The sequence below is a fragment of the Amia ocellicauda genome, chromosome 3, assembly GCF_036373705.1.
Source record: "Amia ocellicauda isolate fAmiCal2 chromosome 3, fAmiCal2.hap1, whole genome shotgun sequence".
Taxonomy (NCBI): Eukaryota; Metazoa; Chordata; class Actinopteri; order Amiiformes; family Amiidae; genus Amia; species Amia ocellicauda.
In genome coordinates, this window is record NC_089852.1 from 5,416,603 (window position 1) to 5,435,887 (window position 19,285).

General features: G+C 38.3%; 1 protein-coding gene across 4 annotated transcripts; it reads left to right on the plus strand.

The window, feature by feature from the left end:
* Positions 1–596: 596 nt before the first annotated feature.
* alas1 (aminolevulinate, delta-, synthase 1) lies at positions 597–8,243 on the plus strand. 4 transcript variants are annotated; one of them, XM_066697872.1, is made up of 11 exons: positions 597–763; positions 3,547–3,767; positions 4,138–4,314; positions 4,529–4,669; positions 5,151–5,373; positions 5,450–5,634; positions 5,736–5,915; positions 6,034–6,198; positions 7,201–7,469; positions 7,606–7,768; positions 7,939–8,243. In XM_066697872.1, exons 2-11 carry the CDS (start codon positions 3,569–3,571, stop codon positions 8,097–8,099), a joined length of 1,863 nt encoding a protein of 620 aa, XP_066553969.1. In that variant the 5' UTR covers positions 597–763; positions 3,547–3,568; the 3' UTR covers positions 8,100–8,243. The 4 variants fall into 4 exon arrangements, with proteins under 4 accessions (XP_066553969.1, XP_066553970.1, XP_066553968.1 ...); XM_066697873.1 differs by lacking the exon at positions 597–763 and adding an exon at positions 1,664–1,800; XM_066697871.1 differs by lacking the exon at positions 597–763 and adding an exon at positions 2,393–2,503.
* The last annotated feature ends 11,042 nt before the right edge of the window (positions 8,244–19,285 follow it).

Here is a 19,285-nt window from a genome sequence, read left to right on the forward strand (position 1 = left end):
TTGAGAGCTCGGTTGGAACAAAAGCCAGCAGGGTAGGGGGTCCCCTAGGACCGGTTTGGGAACCACTATACACTATAAATTACTGAGTGTGACTGGGCGTCTGCTAAGAAATAAATCATCATCATAATAACACGTGTGTTACAATATGCTTTACTGCACTGATACACTGTATACTGTAGGCTGTAGCCTGTGTTATGATTGTGTGGTATTGTTCTGTACTATACTCAACAATGCCCTACTTTTGCACGGACAATGCACAGCAACCTGTAGAGGGAGCCCTTTGGCCAGAAATGTTTCACCACCACTGGATTGTCAGCCTTTGATGTCTAGGGTACAATAATGACGTCATAGGCACACGCCTCTAATCGGGACATAAACTCTCCTTCACAGTCCTGAAAAACTTTTTAACAACACCCGAGAAACATAACTGCCTATCTTTACCGGTTTGTACATACGTTTAAAAAGTCAAAGATAACCTATACATGTTGTTGTTGTTTTTCGTTTGGTATTTTAATAAAATAGCAAATGTGGGTCACAGCAGGGACGAGAGTTGAGCGTCATCCTCTCGCGAGAGTGACGCTGCTGTTGTTAAAGCCGGTTGCGCACCGCCTGTCCTTACGTTCGTCCTCAGTGTATTGCAACAGGCAGCATCCAGGAAGAAACGGCAAATAAATCCGAAATACACCTTTAAACCCTCGATATTCACAACATTACAGACACACGGGGACGACTACACTGGGAATATAGTCTTAAAGTAACAGAGGTAGGAACTGTGACCATTTTTATATACGAAGAAGCGTGTGATGGTATCACTGTAGGGAGGCACAAATACAGTCTTACAGGCCAGCATGAAACGAGTAACTTCAAATCGTACTGGTATACTTTTCTATCTCTCTGTAAGCTATTATAATTTATAGGTGATGTTCGTGGTGATGGGGCTCAGCTTGTTTGTTTGAATGTTGTTTGCCCGGGTCATTCGCCTTGTTATGCAGTGCTGCCCATGTACCTCATATCTTGGACGGTGGTCGACTGGGGTCAAACTAAGATTATCGTGATGTATTTCTTTTTATTGCCAGTATTATTATTTATTTCTTAGCAGACGCTCTTGTCCAGGGCGATTTACAACATATAAGCGCAATGATACGGTGCAATTCAAGGCATAATCCATTTTACAAATTCGCAGTTTACACAAGTGTATGAGATGTATAGTAAACAGAATATAAGGTCTTGCATTCTAGAATGAAAAAGCTGATAATCCAATATCGATCTGTTTAAACTGACTGTATGTTGTGCTTATGTATGGAAATGTGATTGAAAAACTTGATTTACTGTGTTATTTCCTCCTCGGATTAAAACGTATGCTGTATGTTGGTTATGTGTCTGTGCTAATATGATGCATTGCGTGTCCAGTTTTTGGAAATCAAAGCCCATTCAATAATCAGTCACGGGGAATTTCTTTTGAAACCTGCTTTCCACCGGGCGGGCCGGTTTTTCAGGTGTTGCGGGAACACATGCAGGGCACTGGGGACAGCAGTTTGAGACCTGCCTCTTCCCTGATCAGAGAGGATATCCATTTCCTCTGTAGATATGTCACCCATTCTCTGTTGATGAATGTGTATTGTAGTTCATGGGTTGAGACTGGGATACAACCAAGTGTCTACAAAACAAAGTTGGCAGATGGCTTTCTAAGTGGGGATTCGTTTTGAGCAACTACTTCTATACTGTACAGTGTTATGAAAAAAACAGTCCTTGAATTAAGTGTTGTTCACTTAAGTACCTACACACCATACTGTTATTATGGTAAGTGTTGACTTTTGTCAAGGTCTGTGGCAAATGAGGATTTTTAATTAGTTCTATTATTTTGTTGGTGTGGTTGTCTTTACACTAGGATTATAATATCTGCCCTGGAACGTGGTACGTCATAATGAGATTTAAAGACCCAAAGATTCATTTTATTTCTGGAACAGTTTTAATTGAAGAAGGCATAGTCTCTCGTGAGGCACTCATAATCTAGAAATGGTCCCCCCTTTTATGGCTAACATACTGAATGTATGTTTAAGAAATGCATATTTTTAATGCCTTGGACATTTATCTTCCCATAATAGTTTTTGGTCTCTGTAAATTGTTAGTTATTGTTGTTTGCTTTTAGTGAAAGTAGGCTGTGGTAATGTTTAGTAAACCTTATGGTTGAAGTTAGACTGACATCAGACAGTGTGCCCAAAAAGTTAATTTTCTAGTTGTTAGGCAGGTACTTTCTTGTAATATCCCTGCCCATTGAATTCCTAGGATAGTAAAGGTACGACGGGGGGGGGAAATCCTTTTCAGTTTCCTACCATGTATGTAGGTGGGGCTTAGCAAGGTGTATACAGAAGCTCTCTAACCTATATAACTCAGTAGGTTAAAGGTGTTAAATGAGCTCACCCAGCGCAAGCTTTCTGCATCATTTTTATTTATAAGAAGAGCAAAGAGACATCCAAAAAATTACGATGAATATTTTTCCTAGGTAGGTCACTTATGTTTAAATCTATTTGTATTTGTTATTATGGACTTTAGTTTTTTAGTCTTTTTTTACATTTCCTTTTCAGATAATGAAATCGATATGTGTGCTGTAGTTCATCCTGCTGTCCTTATTGACTTTCAAGAGATGCTGTCTTTGTGGGCATGTCACTTGCAGCTGATATTTATGCCGTGTGTTCTTTTGTGAATCTGTTCTTGCAGTTGGTTTATTTTGCATTGGGAAGTGTGGGTAGAGCCATGTTTCGTACTGTGTTGGTGTTGTGTTGTATGAAATATGAACGGGAAGTTTTCAGGTAAATGGAGAACAACTAATTTATTAGTATGTAATAAATGTATGTAAACTGTACGGGATGGTGTAATCTAAGTCATAACATTTTGTTAAATGTCAGTTTTGTGTATACCAAAATGTTTTAGTGCATTTATCTATTTGAGTTTTAAATATATTTAAATTAACTAATTTTCTTTTATGTAGACAGTGAGAATAGTTTGATTAAGACAGACAAACTTTCATTTAACTAATCAACCAAAATGTTGAAGAGCTAGTTATAAATGTAAAAGTTAAAAGGCTAAATGTTCTTGTTGAAGATATTTTGCTCCTTTTGTAAAAAGTTAATTCAAAATAGATAATGTTCTGGTTAAGATTTGTACTTAAATAGAATTCCCTTTTGGGTGTAGAAGATTCCAGGATTTTAAATGTTTATTACACTCATGCTTAGAAGCATTTTATGAGTCATGCTTATATTATTACTAAGCTTGAAGATGGATACAAACAAACAAACAATAATGTATCCTCTTCAAACCATGAAAATGTCATTAGTTGATTTGTGTTGCATTTGTACTGTACCTTTCTTTATTATAAATATATTGATTAGTATCAGTGGTTTTGTAAAGATTCTGTTCTTGGTGAAATTAGTATTCAATTGGTGAAATTTGCTTTAATAATCCTTATAAAAGAGTGGAGTATATCTTAAAGCCCTGGTGGTTGATCCTTTTTACTGATTTTTTTTTTATTTTCCCCCCTCATTTCAGATTAAGACAATCAAAGATCAAAATGGACACCCTCATTCGTCGCTGCCCCTTCTTGTCTCGGGTCCCCCAGACATTTCTCCAGAAAGCAGGAAAGTCTCTGGTTTTCTACGCTCAGAAATGTCCCGTGATGATGAACCTGGCATCAAGACCTTTTGCTCGTACCCTCACTACTTCTGCTGCTAATTGCCAGGAGACCAAGGAAACGACTCCAACTAATGAGGGTAAGCCATTTGTTTTGATGGTGGCAGCAGAAGTGTCCGTGAGTGTGTGAAACTGAACATGGATTGCACAAGTATTTTCCTTTGTTACTGTAGTAGAAGAAAGGCATCCCATTAAAGAGGAAAATTATGATTTATAACTGATTAAGTTTGCTAATTCTTGTGGGATATCTAATTTAATTTAACGCTTTTCTCTTCACATTGTATCATGTTTGTTCGGTCAACAGTTCTGTGATTTAACTTGGTATTGGTAGTAATGAACATGAATGGTTAAATCACATTTAATGATTGTGGACTGTATTTTAGTTACAACTTCAGCCTTTCCAGGTACTGTGTATGTGTATTCATATTTTAGTTTTCATGTCTTACTTAGGTCCCAGGCAAACTCCCAAGCTCCCCAGTGGTCACCCAGTCCCCCCACCCAATCAAACGGCTTCTTCTAGGTGCCCCTTTCTCGCGGCTGAGATGGGCCAGGGAAACAGCAATGTGTTCTGCCAGGCCAGCATGGAGCTACAGGAGGACGTACAGGAGATGCACGTGGTCCGGAAAGGTGAGGACGATATCAGCAGTCAGCTGGGCACAGGGCTAAAGACAGCCTAGGCTTTGTACCCATATTCTCATAGTAGACTTAAGCTTCATTGGTGCTCTGAAGAGAACACTTGTTCAGACAAAGACATTTAGTTATTCATGCCCTCTAGTCAGTATGTGCATTCTCCTGATGTCAACATTTATATTCATTCGTAATTAATGTTTCCCTTGTACAGAGCTGGCTGAGTCCCCTGTAAACCCAACTGTGGTCAATATCACCAAGGCTGACCGAGAGGACCAGGGCAGTATCCTGAAGAACTTACTGAAGCAGCGTCCCACCCGGGTCTCCCATCTGCTGCAGGACAACATGCCCAAGTGTAAGAGAAATCAACATTAGATAGTTAAGGAAGTAACAGAGTCCTATTGCCTTTTCTGTGATGGGGATAGTTTATGAGATGGGTTGTAAAGATCCTCTGATCTCTGCAGTAGTGATGTGTGGTCAAGCTTTACTGTTAATGCTATTGTGAAACATGCAGAAGTTCAAATTCATATAAAAACTTCTCACTTTTGTATTTTTTTTATTCAGTTACTTCTTTCTTTTAAGCTGCCCCTTAAACTCATCCAAATAGTTTCATTTTCATTGTCAATGACCCGCCTACTGAAACAATGGACATTGCCCGAGTAACAATGACAAAAAAAAATGACAAAAGTTTTTCCATGTAAAGTTAATGAGAGAATATTTGATTGAAAGATACTAATAAAAGCCATGATGGTAGTCTATTTAGTGATGTCCAGATTTGAGGGATTCGCTTCATATTTTAACATTTGTGTGGTGTTGTGTGTTTGTCCCTCTTGCAGCTGTGTCTAGCTTCCATTATGACAAGTTCTTCGAAAAGAAGATCGAAGAAAAGAAGAGTGACCACACGTACCGGGTGTTTAAGACCGTGAATAGGAAAGCGGAAACGTTCCCAATGGCTGACGACTACTCCGATTCCCTGACCTCCAAGAAAGACGTCTCCGTGTGGTGTAGCAACGACTACCTGGGCATGAGCCGCCACCCCCGGGTGGTTCGTTCGATCATGTGAGTGCTGTGAAACGCCGTGAAGAAGTCCTCGATCTGGAAGTGAAGAGTCACTAATTCACATTTTTGTTCGCAGGGATACTTTAAGGCAACATGGGGCTGGAGCCGGAGGTACGCGAAACATCTCTGGAACAAGCAAGTTTCACGTGGACCTGGAGCATGAGCTGGCGGACCTTCACGGCAAAGATGCAGCTCTTCTCTTCTCCTCCTGCTTCGTGGCGAATGACTCCACACTTTTCACGTTGGCCAAAATGCTGCCAGGTACGGTGCAATACTCCTTCAGAGCTTAAGCAAATACTGTGAAATTCAAGTCTCGCTTGTTCTAAAACCTGTGTTTTTGCTTTTTTTTTTATGGTTTTCAGGCTGTGAGATTTACTCGGATTCTGGGAATCATGCTTCAATGATCCAAGGAATCCGGAACAGCGGGGTCCCCAAGTTTATCTTCCGTCACAATGACCCGAATCACCTCCGAGAAATGCTGGCCAAGTCTGATCCGTCCACTCCAAAAATCGTGGCTTTTGAAACGGTGCACTCGATGGATGGTGAGTGGAAACGCTTGATCTTTGAAGTGTTGGCTTGTGATCCGTCTCTTAGTTTGCACAGCTTCAAATCCGTGAGAGCTGACTAGGTCTGTTAACTAAGGAACCTCTTCCTTCGCAGGTGCGGTGTGTCCCCTGGAGGAGATGTGTGATGTGTCCCATGAATTCGGAGCCATCACCTTTGTTGACGAGGTTCACGCGGTCGGGCTGTATGGGCCTCGAGGGGGGGGCATAGGAGACCGGGATGGGATCATGCATAAGATGGACATCATCTCTGGCACGCTAGGTAAGGATTTCTAGCTGTGTCAGTTTCTGCACCTTCATGTTGTTTACCACAGGAAAGTGTGTCAAGGGAGATCTGCAGTTTTAATTTCCTCTTTTCACAGGGGAGATTCACTGTAGAGGAGGGGGGTTATATTGAATAAAGTCAGTGGCTTTGTGTGAAGATGGTCTGTTTTCAAAAGCAGATGGGTACAGCCCTTGATAAGGCTCTTAATTTATCAATGACATTTTAAGGCAACAAGAGCTGCTAACCTGTTGCTAGGAAACCCAGGCCTGCTTTCCCCCCTGTTATTCAAGCCTCCGGAGAACTAAATCCTTCAATTATGGTTTAGGGCTACGTGCTTGTGAGTGTGGTAGAATAACATTACCTAATTAGTCAGATCAAATGTATTTCGGACTGTATGAATCGTATAAGGAGAGATTTGAAAGTAAATTAAATAGTTGTTAATCTTTAGTCAGTCGGATTACATTTCTTTTTTCTCTGTAAAACATAAAGGAGAGCTTGTTTTTATCCCAACATTTTGAGTTTATAATTAAGCTCAGACAACAGTAAGGGCATGTCAGAGCCAGAACTGTAGTGAAAACAAAGCCACTTCTGTTGTGCGTTTGTCTGTAATTGGGATTTGTCATAATGACTCGGCATAAGCTGCTCATTTATACACGGGATTGAAAAGAAAAATCATCAAAAAGACTTGCCTTTCTCACCATTTAAAAAAACTTCCAGTAGCTGGGCACTAGTAAACATTTTCTTTGCCATTTAAACCGGCAGCACTGTGGAGTAGTGGTTAGGGCTCTGGACTTACAAATGTAAGTTGCCCTGGATAAGAGCGTCAGCTAAATGACAAATAATGTAATCCCCAAGAAGAAAGGAGAAAATGTCTTGAGTCACTACTTCTCATCAATTGCTATTGTGAAATGTAAATCATGCCTCATTTAATTGCTTACCTCATTGTGCGGGGAAGGAAACAAAGGGATTTTTTATTTTATTTTTTTTCCTTCTCGTTAGGCAAAGCTTTTGGCTGTGTGGGGGGTTACGTCGCCAGCACCGCCACCCTCATCGACACCGTGCGGTCCTACGCTGCCGGCTTCATCTTCACCACCTCCCTGCCCCCCATGTTGCTGGCTGGCGCCAAGGAATCCATCCAGACGCTGAAGAGTGAGGAGGGACGGGCACTGAGGCGCAAACACCAGCGCAACGTCAAGCTGCTCCGGCAGATGCTGATGGATGCGGGGCTGCCGGTGGTTCACTGCCCGAGTCACATCATTCCCATCAGGGTAAGGAAAGAATATAGAGACAAAATATGCTTCTTAATTTCTTGGTGGTTCTTCTTAAATGAAAACCATATTTGGTAATGAGAGAGAAGAATTCGCACATCCTCCCATTCATACTTTGTCTGTTTTTTGTGTCCAGGTTTCAGATGCAGCGAAGAATACCGAAGTGTGCGATATCATGATGAGCCGGTACAGCATCTACGTGCAAGCCATTAACTACCCCACCGTGGCCCGCGGGGACGAACTCCTGCGCATCGCCCCCACGCCCCACCACACCCCACAGATGATGAACTACTTCCTAGGTAATTATTTTTAAGAGGCCTAACACCGTTCAAACGCAGCTTCAAATCTTCTTAACTACAAAAGGTTAACTGATTTCTGAGAACTGATCACGTATTAATGGCTGTGGTTAAAGAAGGCCGCCTGTGCTCTTCGGTACAGTTTCATGGAAAAAATGTAATTCTACCCACAGAGAAACTGGTGAAAACCTGGAAAGAAGTTGGTTTGGCTCTGAAACCCCATTCTTCGGCTGAATGTAACTTCTGCAGAAGACCACTACACTTCGAGGTGATGAGCGAGAGGGAGAAATCCTACTTCAGCGGCCTAAGCAACCTGGTGTCTGTCAGTGCTTAACACTGTGCCTCGTCCGGGCTCTCGTTTCTTTCCTCCTTCAGTTATCACAATAGTGTATATTTTATAAAGCATTAAGACACTGTAAGTTATTAAGTCATTGTAATGTATCCACTATCTTATGTGAATTAAAGCGTAATTGACACATCTCTGTTCATTGTTTTTGTACTTTTTGTGTTTTGGTGTTTTCAGTGTGGTCCAGGTACTGCAGCCTGCACTGCTGACGTATATCCAAAGTACCATGGTGCAGACGAATAAACACTAGCGTAAATGTAGATTCTTTATCTTGTGTGGAGAAAATGTAACGTGCTTGTCTGCTTGCATAAAATAGTGTTGGAAGTTTTAAAATCCCTCATTTCAACACATTTACAAAACCAGTGATTGCGTGGGGGAGACTAATGATGTTTGCTTTGCTTTCGTAAGAGTGTTTCTGCATGTCTGCTTGGTATCTGTTTCTTTTGAAAATCTTGACGCCAAGAATGCGGAACTCTGTAAGAGTCTTTATCTGTTCTGTTGTGTTGAAATTGGGCTTCCTAGAATTTTGAGCTCAGTCTAAACCTAATTAAAAGGGAAGACCAAATGAAAGCTCGCTAAAGCACAACCAATGACAGGCTGGCACTGTCCTAATTATATGTGCCCGCAAGTGACCTCACATTTCTACAGTGCACAGCTGCAGACATGGAACCACTTTTAAACACTTAATTCACCCTCCGCAACATTTCCCACAACTAAAAGATCCTCGGGGCATACATTTTGAAGTGATACTTAAGCCGATTCCAAGAAGTTAGAAGCTCTAATGCTAAAGATTTTGTTTTTCTTAACCCTTTGTTTCTTGTAAATGAAGTAAGACCACAAGCCTTGACCCAGGAAACCTTTGTTCAGCTCTTCAAAGATAAGGTGCTGAATAAGTATAGGTGGATTTTCATGACTTGGCTCCAGGTGCAAGGATTTGTTCCTGATCTTCTGAAAGTACTGTTAATCTTTTAAGGGGTCAATACAGATGGACATGTCAAGTCTTGGAAAATGTTTTTCACTGATAAATGATTTAGCAATGTTCACTTCATTTAAAAAAACTAAAAAACTAGAACAAAGTGCACTGGTAGATAAAGCTGCCGTGAGAAAGGAAAGGCAGAATTGTGAACCCCCGAGTTTGGTATCTTGTCAGTGCAGAGTGTTCTTTTGAACAGGATTATGATTTATGATTATAAAAATTATTTACCATATGGGAAGGTAAATAGGTCATCTAAGGTGGCTGTATAATATGGCAAAGTTTGTTTATTGTATATAAAAAATTGCAAAGTAAATATCTCCTATACCAAAATGTGTATATCAAGTTCAATGCATATGTATCGGTCACATGGCAGAAATCTTGCTCAGCTCTTGTGCGTTGTGCAGTGGTTCGCAGTCAATTCACTTTTTTCAGCCTGACGACATGTCTGAAATGGAAAATGCACAACTCCAATGCAAGATCACAGCCACGTAACTTTGATATACATCCATTTTGATATGACATATTTACATTTTTTTTATATATTAATTTTGGTACATGACATTTACTGGTATATCCATTTGTGGTACAGGTTTGAACGGCATCCCATAATTCTGTGTTTAGAATTGAGAACAACGCTACTCGTTCTGGGATTTGTGGTTCTGGGTGTCAATGGTTATCTAAACTTAATGATTTAAGCATTTTTTTATTTAATAAACATTTTTTTAGCGGTTCTTCATAAATCCCTTGATATTGAAGTATGAAGTAGGTCAAGGCCTACATCCAAATACTCCAAATATTTGTATTTTGAAATACAGATATGTTTTAAAAGAAGGAGATTAATTTCTTATGTTTTGATAAGTTCAGAAAGGTAAGGCGACTTTTGTTTTTGCAGAATATTTTGTTGATAAATTGGTTTGAACAGCGTTAACCCTTATAGCTTGTAATCCTGGCTAAACTACTCTATCCTAGATAATCCAAAGGAAAGCCTGTGATCTTCGCCTCCTCAGATGTCCCCAGAAAGCGGCTTTGACTGATCAGGTGAAGGTAACCCAATACAAGTGCAAAGGAGAGCACAATGCTGTGGGATAATGAAAACCAAATGACCAACACACGGGCAGAATATACACGTAAACCACAGTAATACATGAATTATGCCTGATGTCCCAGATTTTGAACTAGGTCATCCCCATTTTCATTACATGTACATGCATCTCACTCTATATATATATAACAAAATAGCTGTCCCACTTTCACAGGGATTTAATTGTCTCTTTTCACACTCTGTAAAGTAACCAAAGATTACCTTTCATTCATGCCAAGATTGCCTATAATCTACTTCTCTTTTGTGAAGGAGGCCCCATTACTTACTTCCTCTTCTTTCACAGTGTACCGAATATAAGAAAAAAGTGTTCATGTTGCATTATGAGGGCATACGACTTCATCAAAGCAGTTGTTCCCATTTATTCTGCTCGGAACTGCAAATGAAATAATTATTTTTGAAAAAAGCACACGTAGTCCTTGTACGATGCCCATGCACGATGTTCTGTTAAGATTTTGAACTTCATGGCTCTAGCCTGGTGATTTTATCTCTGTGATGGATGACTTGGTTAGGGTTTGAACTCTTATCCTTCAATAATGTCAGCCAGGAATATTTGCCCCCTAGGAAACAATGACCCTTGTACTTTGTGGCAACAATTGATCTTATGCAAATGTATTCTCAAAAGGAGAAGACTTTTTGACTCATCCCAGTAATTAATTGATACGCATTCAAAGTATTGTGAAATTACCATAACGTTAGCTAGTAGTTAAAAATACAATATATTATGAACTTAGAAGTTAAAATGGGCCAAAGCGTAAAGAGAAAATATCCTGGAATTACTGTTAACAACAACAAACAGTCTTTATAGTTGTTAATTTATGGTATAGCAATGATATATGTGTCACTATTATGCAATCTATCATGTTGACCTGAAAAACCACAAACATATAGAACGCCCATCTCTGTTCAAATCATCAGACATTTGATAAAGTAAAGGGTTTGTCTGGGTAGGTGGAATAAATGCTAGAGCAATCTGTCTGAACCAAATGAAAATCAATATACTATATACTATAGAGATCAAAATTTTTATAAATCCACAGCTGTAAAATTAGACAACCACACGACTGTTTGTTTAAATAAGTTTATCTCTTTACTAAAACCTTTCTACAGATGTTTTTCTATGGTTTCCTGGCCTCTCTACATATATAGGTTGTGAGAGAGAATGACAGTCTCACTTCCTCATAGTTTAATTGACTGTTTAAAAAAAAAATTATGTAAAGAAGAAAATCTGTTTAATGCTTTCACCACGTTCATTCACCACTGTATAACCCGGTTCAAACTGGAGCATGAAGAATGAAAAAAGATAAATGTGTATGCACTTAAACATACATACATCATTTCATCCACCACCCTTCAGTATTATTGTCGGCAGTATGAAAGGTGGTGAAATGGAAATCCCCACACCCTTCTCTTGAGGAGGGGGGTGTGGACCATAAATAAGAAACAGATTTGTATTTCCTGCCAGCTCTACTGTATGCAAAGTGCGTGACAAACGGCTCAGTCCGTATTTCCAACCTTCTGTGAAATTTGTCTGCAGTACTTAGTACCAGAGATTGATATCTCCAATCAGTGTGTATTACTGTATTACTTATATTGGAGCAACATACGCACTCGACTTTGTATACATAGTTATATATACATAGAGTCCAAGTCCGAGTCATTACCATCTGCAGTTTAAGAGGCTGGTAGCAGCGGCCTGCCTTCAAATCCCTGTCAGGTTAGACACAGATAAACCAAGTATTCTGAACAGAAAGGTCTTACACTACTTTTTGAAGAACTAATAATAAATGCAGCTAAACAAAGAATCTTAAAATCCATTAAAATGGAGGTCAGACCAGGACCTAATGATAAACACCATGTAATAACCTAATGGAAAACATTCCGGTAGACAAACACCTGTTGTTGTAGCTTGTATTGTTCTTTCTTTTTGTTCTGTTTAGAATGTCCTATTTTTAAAGATGAAAGTTTGAAATAACATGACTTTCATTTTTTGTGTAGCTCTTCTTTAATCCCTCACAAATATCAAAAGTATCAAAGCCTGGCATGCCTGAATATCACAAATCCTTATTAAAAACAAAGGAGCTCTTTTTATTAGCAGTATTTCAAAACCTGCCCAGCCACCTGCAAAATACAACCATTTTATTTGGAATAAGGAAATCTGTCATTAGTTATCTGGGTTTTCTGTAGCAGTTAACACAGACCCATTACAACTCATTTCATAAGCTTTTCTCTCTTTTTTCTTTTCTGTGGAATGCAGACATGAAAATATGAACTGTTGCTTGTATTAGTTTTAGTGCATTTGATTTCCCCCATCATTCTAAAATGTATACAAGTTGAATTATTTTTGTTGTTTTATATATATTGAAAATAAGTTTTTTTTACAATACTATTTGATTGTATTTATTTATTTTTACATTATTTTTCTTTATTTTCTTCTTCTTTAAAATTCATTTAAAATTAATGTATTCCTTAACTTTTATGTGACAATGCAGAAACTCAGTATCTCATTAGTGGGTTCAGATGAATTCTGATAAATAATAAAACCTATTTTAAGTAAGAGGTTATTTTAGGACAATCGAGCAAAATTTAATTTATCCGAAAACCTATGAGAAACAGTTCCTTTAACAGGAACTTATTTTAGTTTCATAGTTTGTAACAGCTGTTAAGAAAGAAATGGTTTTAATTAAAATTTTAACACAAATATTTAACAACAAAAAAATCCTCTCTTAGATGTTTAAATACGCAGAGGTAGCTGTGCAGACATTTATGTCTGGTTTTGTGCTGATTAAAGACATTGAGATTTCTGCTGCTTATCGTGGTTTGGATTATATTTGCATGTATTTCAATTATTTTCACACAATGATGAAATCACAACCTTGATTTTTGAAACAGATTTTATCTTTTGCTGTACTTCCTTGACCCCAGCATTCTCTAGTTGGTGCTTGTGTACCAGATAAGCACAGCTGCAGATCTGTCGAAGTCATTTGCTCAGTGAGACATTTGTCAGTTGTGATTTATTGTCTTCTACAAGGGCATTTGCATGAAGTGCTTGTGAATCTGAGATTCATCGAAACTCTGGGATTTGTGCACAAGAAATAAAACACAGAAACGATCTCTGCTGAGTACACAAGAGCACAGCGTTTCAGATGCGGCTGAAAATCCATGGCGACAGCAGATGCAATTGTAAGTGCTGTCTTAGAGAACCGTTTGTTCTTTCCTGCCTCAAGGTGGGCTGACCTACTTTTTCTTTTGCTGTATCTGGTGCGCTATTCTGTTCATTATCACATTTTCCCCTTCTGCTGTGATTCTGGGTTTATTCTTGGCACTGTACATATTTTCAATTCACATATAAGATGTGATTTGTCCTTAAAAACAGACACTTTTGGCCTTAAAGTCTCTTGACCTCTGTCTGCAGTCGGGGGAGAAAGTGCCATGATTTGATTTCCAGTGAACGTGTGCCCAGTGAGACCAGGTGGACATTCCAGGATCTGAGACCTGTCTATTTATGCCCTTACAGCTTGGCAGCGTGCCTTGGTTCAGCTTCAGAGTTTCAAAAGAGAATTTGGCTTGATACCGACATTAGAGAGAGGCTCACTGACCTTTTGTGTTTGTTGCTGTTGTGATCAGATTGAGGAGCAATGTGAAGTGGGAATGTGACATTGGAGAAGAATGAGCTGAAAAAAACTCATTCAAGCTGAAAAATGTATCCCATGCTAGTCAGACTAAAACAGGTGTACAGTTATCATCATTTGCGCTACATCAACAAGACCTATGAGTCAATGGAACCCAAGTGGACCCACTAACCTGCTAGTGACATGTTCTCTTTTCATATCAAAGTTTAATTTATTTTTCCCAGGGGGGGAAGTGAAAACAAACAAACAAATAAATGATGACACAGCTAATGACACAGAATACAACAAACTGAGTGCGTGCATTTTTCTAAATCATGCTTAATTTGAAATCTACGAACCTGAGTGCATCCAAAATAAACAAATTTTACCCGGTAATATGAATCAGCAAATGACTATAACTCTGCAGTAAGCTTTTTAAAACATCTTGAATATGTTGGTTTGTTAGGTGACATCATGGTTGTCTAGACTGACATTTTAATTCTGAAGTCTCAGTTTCTTGCTTACCATCACCCCTCAACCTCACCCAGCCAAACATCACACTGTTATCCCAACCCACCCCCACACCTCCCCAGAGGGTGTCAAGAGGATTTCAAGGAAAATTGTGTTAGGGACCCTGAACATAAGGTTTTCTCAGAATTAATTATATTAATCTTCTTGCCGGATTGACTAAACAGGGAGGGACTTGGCCACAACCATGAATGACAAACCTTTGGAAACTACCCAAATAACAACAATATATAGACTATGGTATGTACTTGCAATTTGTCCTTAAAATAAACAATACACACCTGTGTGTGGAGGTACACAGCCTTCACTAGCTCTTTAAAGGAAGAAGGAAGTACAAAGGTATGGACTGGAATGCACAACAGCATGGCGTTAATTCCCTTCAGCCCCTGAGCAACTCTGTCAGTCACTCCCACAGTAATGAGCATTTCATTGCAACATTCACTTCTTACACAGTCCCAGCTCTGGCCTTGTTGTCATTTGTTTTGAGACAGCCTAGTTAATCCGTTAGTTTTACAATGTAGTTTTTGTTCAGTCTTCTCTACGATATTTATTTTACTTTTTTGGGGGTGTAACTGCCTCTCAATATTGACTGGCTGCCAATTGATTTAATACACATCTGGGTTTAGCATGAGCCAAAGAGCATCATGCCTCTCCTTTGGGAATGTAATAGTGTCAGCGTTTCAAATTTCTCAATGGAGACCATATTAGGGTGGAGTACTCTGAGATTCCTGTTTCCAGTTAAACTCTCCCTGGACCATAATAACTTTTCAATGTTGATTTTGTAAGAAAACACTTTTCTATTTTTTTTTCCCCAACCATAGATTTCCCCGTTTCAAGACCATGTCAGGTTCTGCTGTGAGAAAGGAGAAAAAAGAGAAAGAAGAATTTGTGGTTTGGTATGTGTTAGTATTTCAAAAGATTTCAAAATTCAACTCAGCAGAGACCGAAATGGGCTCTGTAAAAAAGGATGCTGAACTACAACAGTTTAATCTCGTGGAACAGCATGAATTCAGACTTTCTGAATTACTATATTAATGAAGCTATATGACTTTAACACAATTGCATTAGGTTAAAATGTGTTTCCTTTATTCATCTGTATTTATTAAAAATAAATTGTCCAGTTATATCCCCCCTTTTTAACCCAATTTTTGGTAAATGTCCATTGCCCCACATGCCCCAAAACACACAGAAAAATATGCTTCACAGTATGAATGACATGAAGTCCTCTTCAACAGAGCAAACCGCGGAGGCCCTGCCTTCTGTCGCTCTAGGGGAAATACTAAAACAGCAACATTGGGTTCAAGAGGCATTTACAATTAATTCACACCTGCGCTGGGCTGTAAACCCAATCACACATTCTGCTGGTTTTGCCATGACAGACCATGCCCCACACTGGGTATTTCCATGAGCTTCACTTTTGGTGCACCAGTTATACCACTGGTCAGCGTGCAGAAAAAGACAAAGTGTGGCTTCACCAAAATCATCGACGTATTTATTACAAGAAAAGAAAATGAAGCTTATGTGGAGAAGAATATTATATCTACTGCAAAGCATGATGGGTCTGTCTGATTGTCATCCTCAGATCCAGGTGCCCTTGTTAAGAATACATGCATTGGATATGCCAGGATATTTGATCCAAAAGTACTTTTTTATTTAAGTTTAGTAAACTTATAGTTTATATCTGCATTCTCCTGCTATATCAACTTCTAGTTATACTTTGCCTTGGATATGGATGCATTTGGAGACATTGGATATAAATCACTATTAATTAGCTCAAAGTAATCTTTCTTGGATTTTCAATGTTATTGACTAAGAGTTGTTTACAATTACTATATTTAAAGCTTAAATATTGTGACCCATACTACAAAACACAGCTCAGAGAGTCTACACATTGTATTTAAGATGTTGTAGGTCAGTCTGTGATGGTCTGTAATGACTGCTGCAATCTTTTCGATGGATATCCATGCATATCCATGTTCTTCTGGATCACGGGACTTTTTGGTGCAGAGAGATAATATTTCTATTTCATCTCTGGTGTGTTCCTGTGACTTTTGTCCTTCTACCACTGTATTCCACTTCCAGTGTTGTGACATGATGTGGTGGTAGATGTACTGGCACATAGCATCAAATTGCATCAATGCCAACAGTAAATGGTTCCTGTTCTCTTCACAAGAAACAACTCCTTAGAAGACTGTGTCTTCTGATACAATCTGTTCCTGGCTGAGGGAAGCTTGTCCAATTACATTTGGTACAATACTTTATACATAGGGGTTCAAATAAAGTAAGAACTGTTATCATATGCAGACCATCATGTTTTAATCTGCATTGAACAAAAACAAAAAGCATACTTAAACAAGTCATTCTAGTGCACATAGCAGTCACACACAGCAATGTTGTCCACGAGTTCTGACGGTGAATTAAAATGAAACAGTCTTTAAAGAAAGGAACCTCTGTCAGCTGTGAACCACACAATAAAAAAACTGTGTAGTTTGTCTAATGATTAGATCCCACTCAACTGTCTCTCGTCAGCTTTTAAAGGTCAACCAAAGAGTATTATTAACAAACATGATTTCCTCATTTCCACACTTTATTTCCTTATTATTATTATTAGAACTATGTGCTGTTCGTTTGCTTAATCATGTTCTGGAACTCTATTTGTAATAATTAATGAAAAATTAATTAAAAATGGTGGACCATACAGAAGTGCAACCAAAGACTTGCTCTGCTGAGTGCCTGGACTCTTCTCATGTTTTCTCACATGCAGGGAGCACAGCCTAGTATTTTAACACAACCCGATTTAAACACCCCTATCGGTCTAGACTTGTATAGTCTTGTATAGGACAGCATAGACTTGTGTAAGAGCATGATGTGCTTCTCACATGAAATAAATTATGTATAATATATGTATTAGAAAGATAGTTTTTAAGGGGTTTCGAGGAGTAATTGATTTTTTATTAGATATATATTGTAACTTTTCCTCTAAATGTGTAATAACGAGAATCTAATTCTTAGTATGCACCTTTCTTAGTATGTTTTGTTCTTCTAAGTTCTTCTATTTAATTACAAAAACATATTGAACAAGATCAAACAAATTCAAAAGGGTTGAATATGAAATATGAAAATGTATATGAAAGGCTGATTATTGTGGGATTTCCACACAAATTCAAACTGTTTTTGGTAGGAAAATGGTTGATTGAAGCACATTCTTATATCTGTGTATGCAATTTCCAAATTGCGTAGGGTCTCTCTAGCCATGATGGAACATGGAATAATGATGTCAAAGCACATAAAGCAATTGTACACCATTATTATACAGTAAAATGTGTAAAATAGAGCAATTCAACTTCTCTGGATGATGCATAAACATATACATTAAATGTGCGTTGAAATGGTTTAATTGCAGGTATGACAAAAGATGACTGTTTTTACTATAATAAAAGTAATATTATAATAAAACTTCATATACCATTTTCATAATTGTGCAGCGTATAATCGTGTTGTTATTCTTTAAATTAAAGCAATGCTGCAGGAGCCATCCATGCAGAATAAGTAAACCTTTGTCTTCACAGGGATAGGAGCACTTGGATAGAGACAGTGTTTTAGAAAATGTATTCGGAACAGACCCTCTTATTATAGGAATTTGAATTTTAAGTCACAAAAGAATTTGCCTGATGAATTGTCATAATTATACAAGAACACATTCTAGGAGGAGCTAAAGAATGCATACTGTAATTTAATAATAATATTATTAAAACAACAACAATAATACATTCCCAAGACTAAATGTGTTTAGGGAAGAAGGAAGTAGCTCAGACTTTATTTAACCTGAGGGAAATAAAGCCCTTTGTTTTGTTTGGAATTCACTCTGTAAAGGAATCACGCAATCCAGCCATTAATTGACATGTTATACTGCAGTCTGGACGCAGATAGACTTCCCTGCATAAAGAGGCATGTATCCATTGTATGCTAATTTTATCACAGGCTGGAGTTGAAATAATTGTTATGTCATTAAATAAACATCAGAAAAGTTCAATGGCAGGACCATATCTTTATCTGAGTGTTATACATGTTGTACCCCATTGCCTACTGATAGTTAAACTTTGCAGCAGGGGAATTGCAGGATTATGTGATACTTTAACCTGTTTTCATTTAAGTCCTTGCACTGTTTACAGTTTAGGAACACAGGTTAGGAAATTTCAATACGATCTCTAAAACCACACTTTCTCCTTTTAACTTCTGCATTTATAAAACATCACAACAGACAATAGTACCATAGTACAGTTATTAATTTATTTGGGTTACTTGCTGTTTTTGCTAAATTCATTCATAGACTCTGTGTAAATCATGTCAGCCAGGCTGTGTCATAAATAAGGACATTTGCCAACTGACGCCTTGATTGCTTTGCCTAAGAAAACCTTCGAAAATAATCAGTCCTTGAATGTGAGGGGCCCAGTTTCTAGTGAAACCTTCAAGCTATGCATTTTGTCGGCCATCTGTAATGGTATTTTACATACATATAAAACATTTTAATAAAACACAGGTGATCAATTCCGCACCCCCTTCCAAACCAAATGTTGAATTGACAATTTGAATGTGTAGTGGGTTTTTAATTACAGCAGGGTTAATATTCAAAACACAACTATAGAAAATACAGCACCTGGGATGAGGTATCAATATAAAAAACGTTATTTCATAAAATAGGAAACAAAATGTTTCAGTTGCTACTGAACAAGGTCAGTTAGCCTTGTTCAATATCAAACAATGAGCACTGTGCTTCGAGCTTTTCAGCAGCCATATATAGTAATGTTTATTATAGTACATTGTTTGTAAGGGAGTAACATTAGAGGAATAAATACAGAATCTAAGTTTCACACGAAAGGCTCAGTGCCTTCTTTACTTGCAACCCGACATGAGCTTGTTCAATCCAAACAAGACTTGAGGGCAGACTGGGAGGCAATCA

What these genes read in the sequence shown, in the direction of transcription:
- alas1 (XM_066697870.1), top strand. Translation starts at nt 2,755, where the DNA reads ATGTTTCGTACTGTGTTGGTGTTGTGTTGTATGAAATATGAACGGGAA. An exon ending in AACGACTCCAACTAATGAGG is followed by an intron (nt 3,768 to 4,137) that starts GTAAGCCATTTG and finishes TGTCTTACTTAG; the next exon opens with GTCCCAGGCAAACTCCCAAG. An exon ending in GCAGGACAACATGCCCAAGT is followed by an intron (nt 4,670 to 5,150) that starts GTAAGAGAAATC and finishes TCCCTCTTGCAG; the next exon opens with CTGTGTCTAGCTTCCATTAT.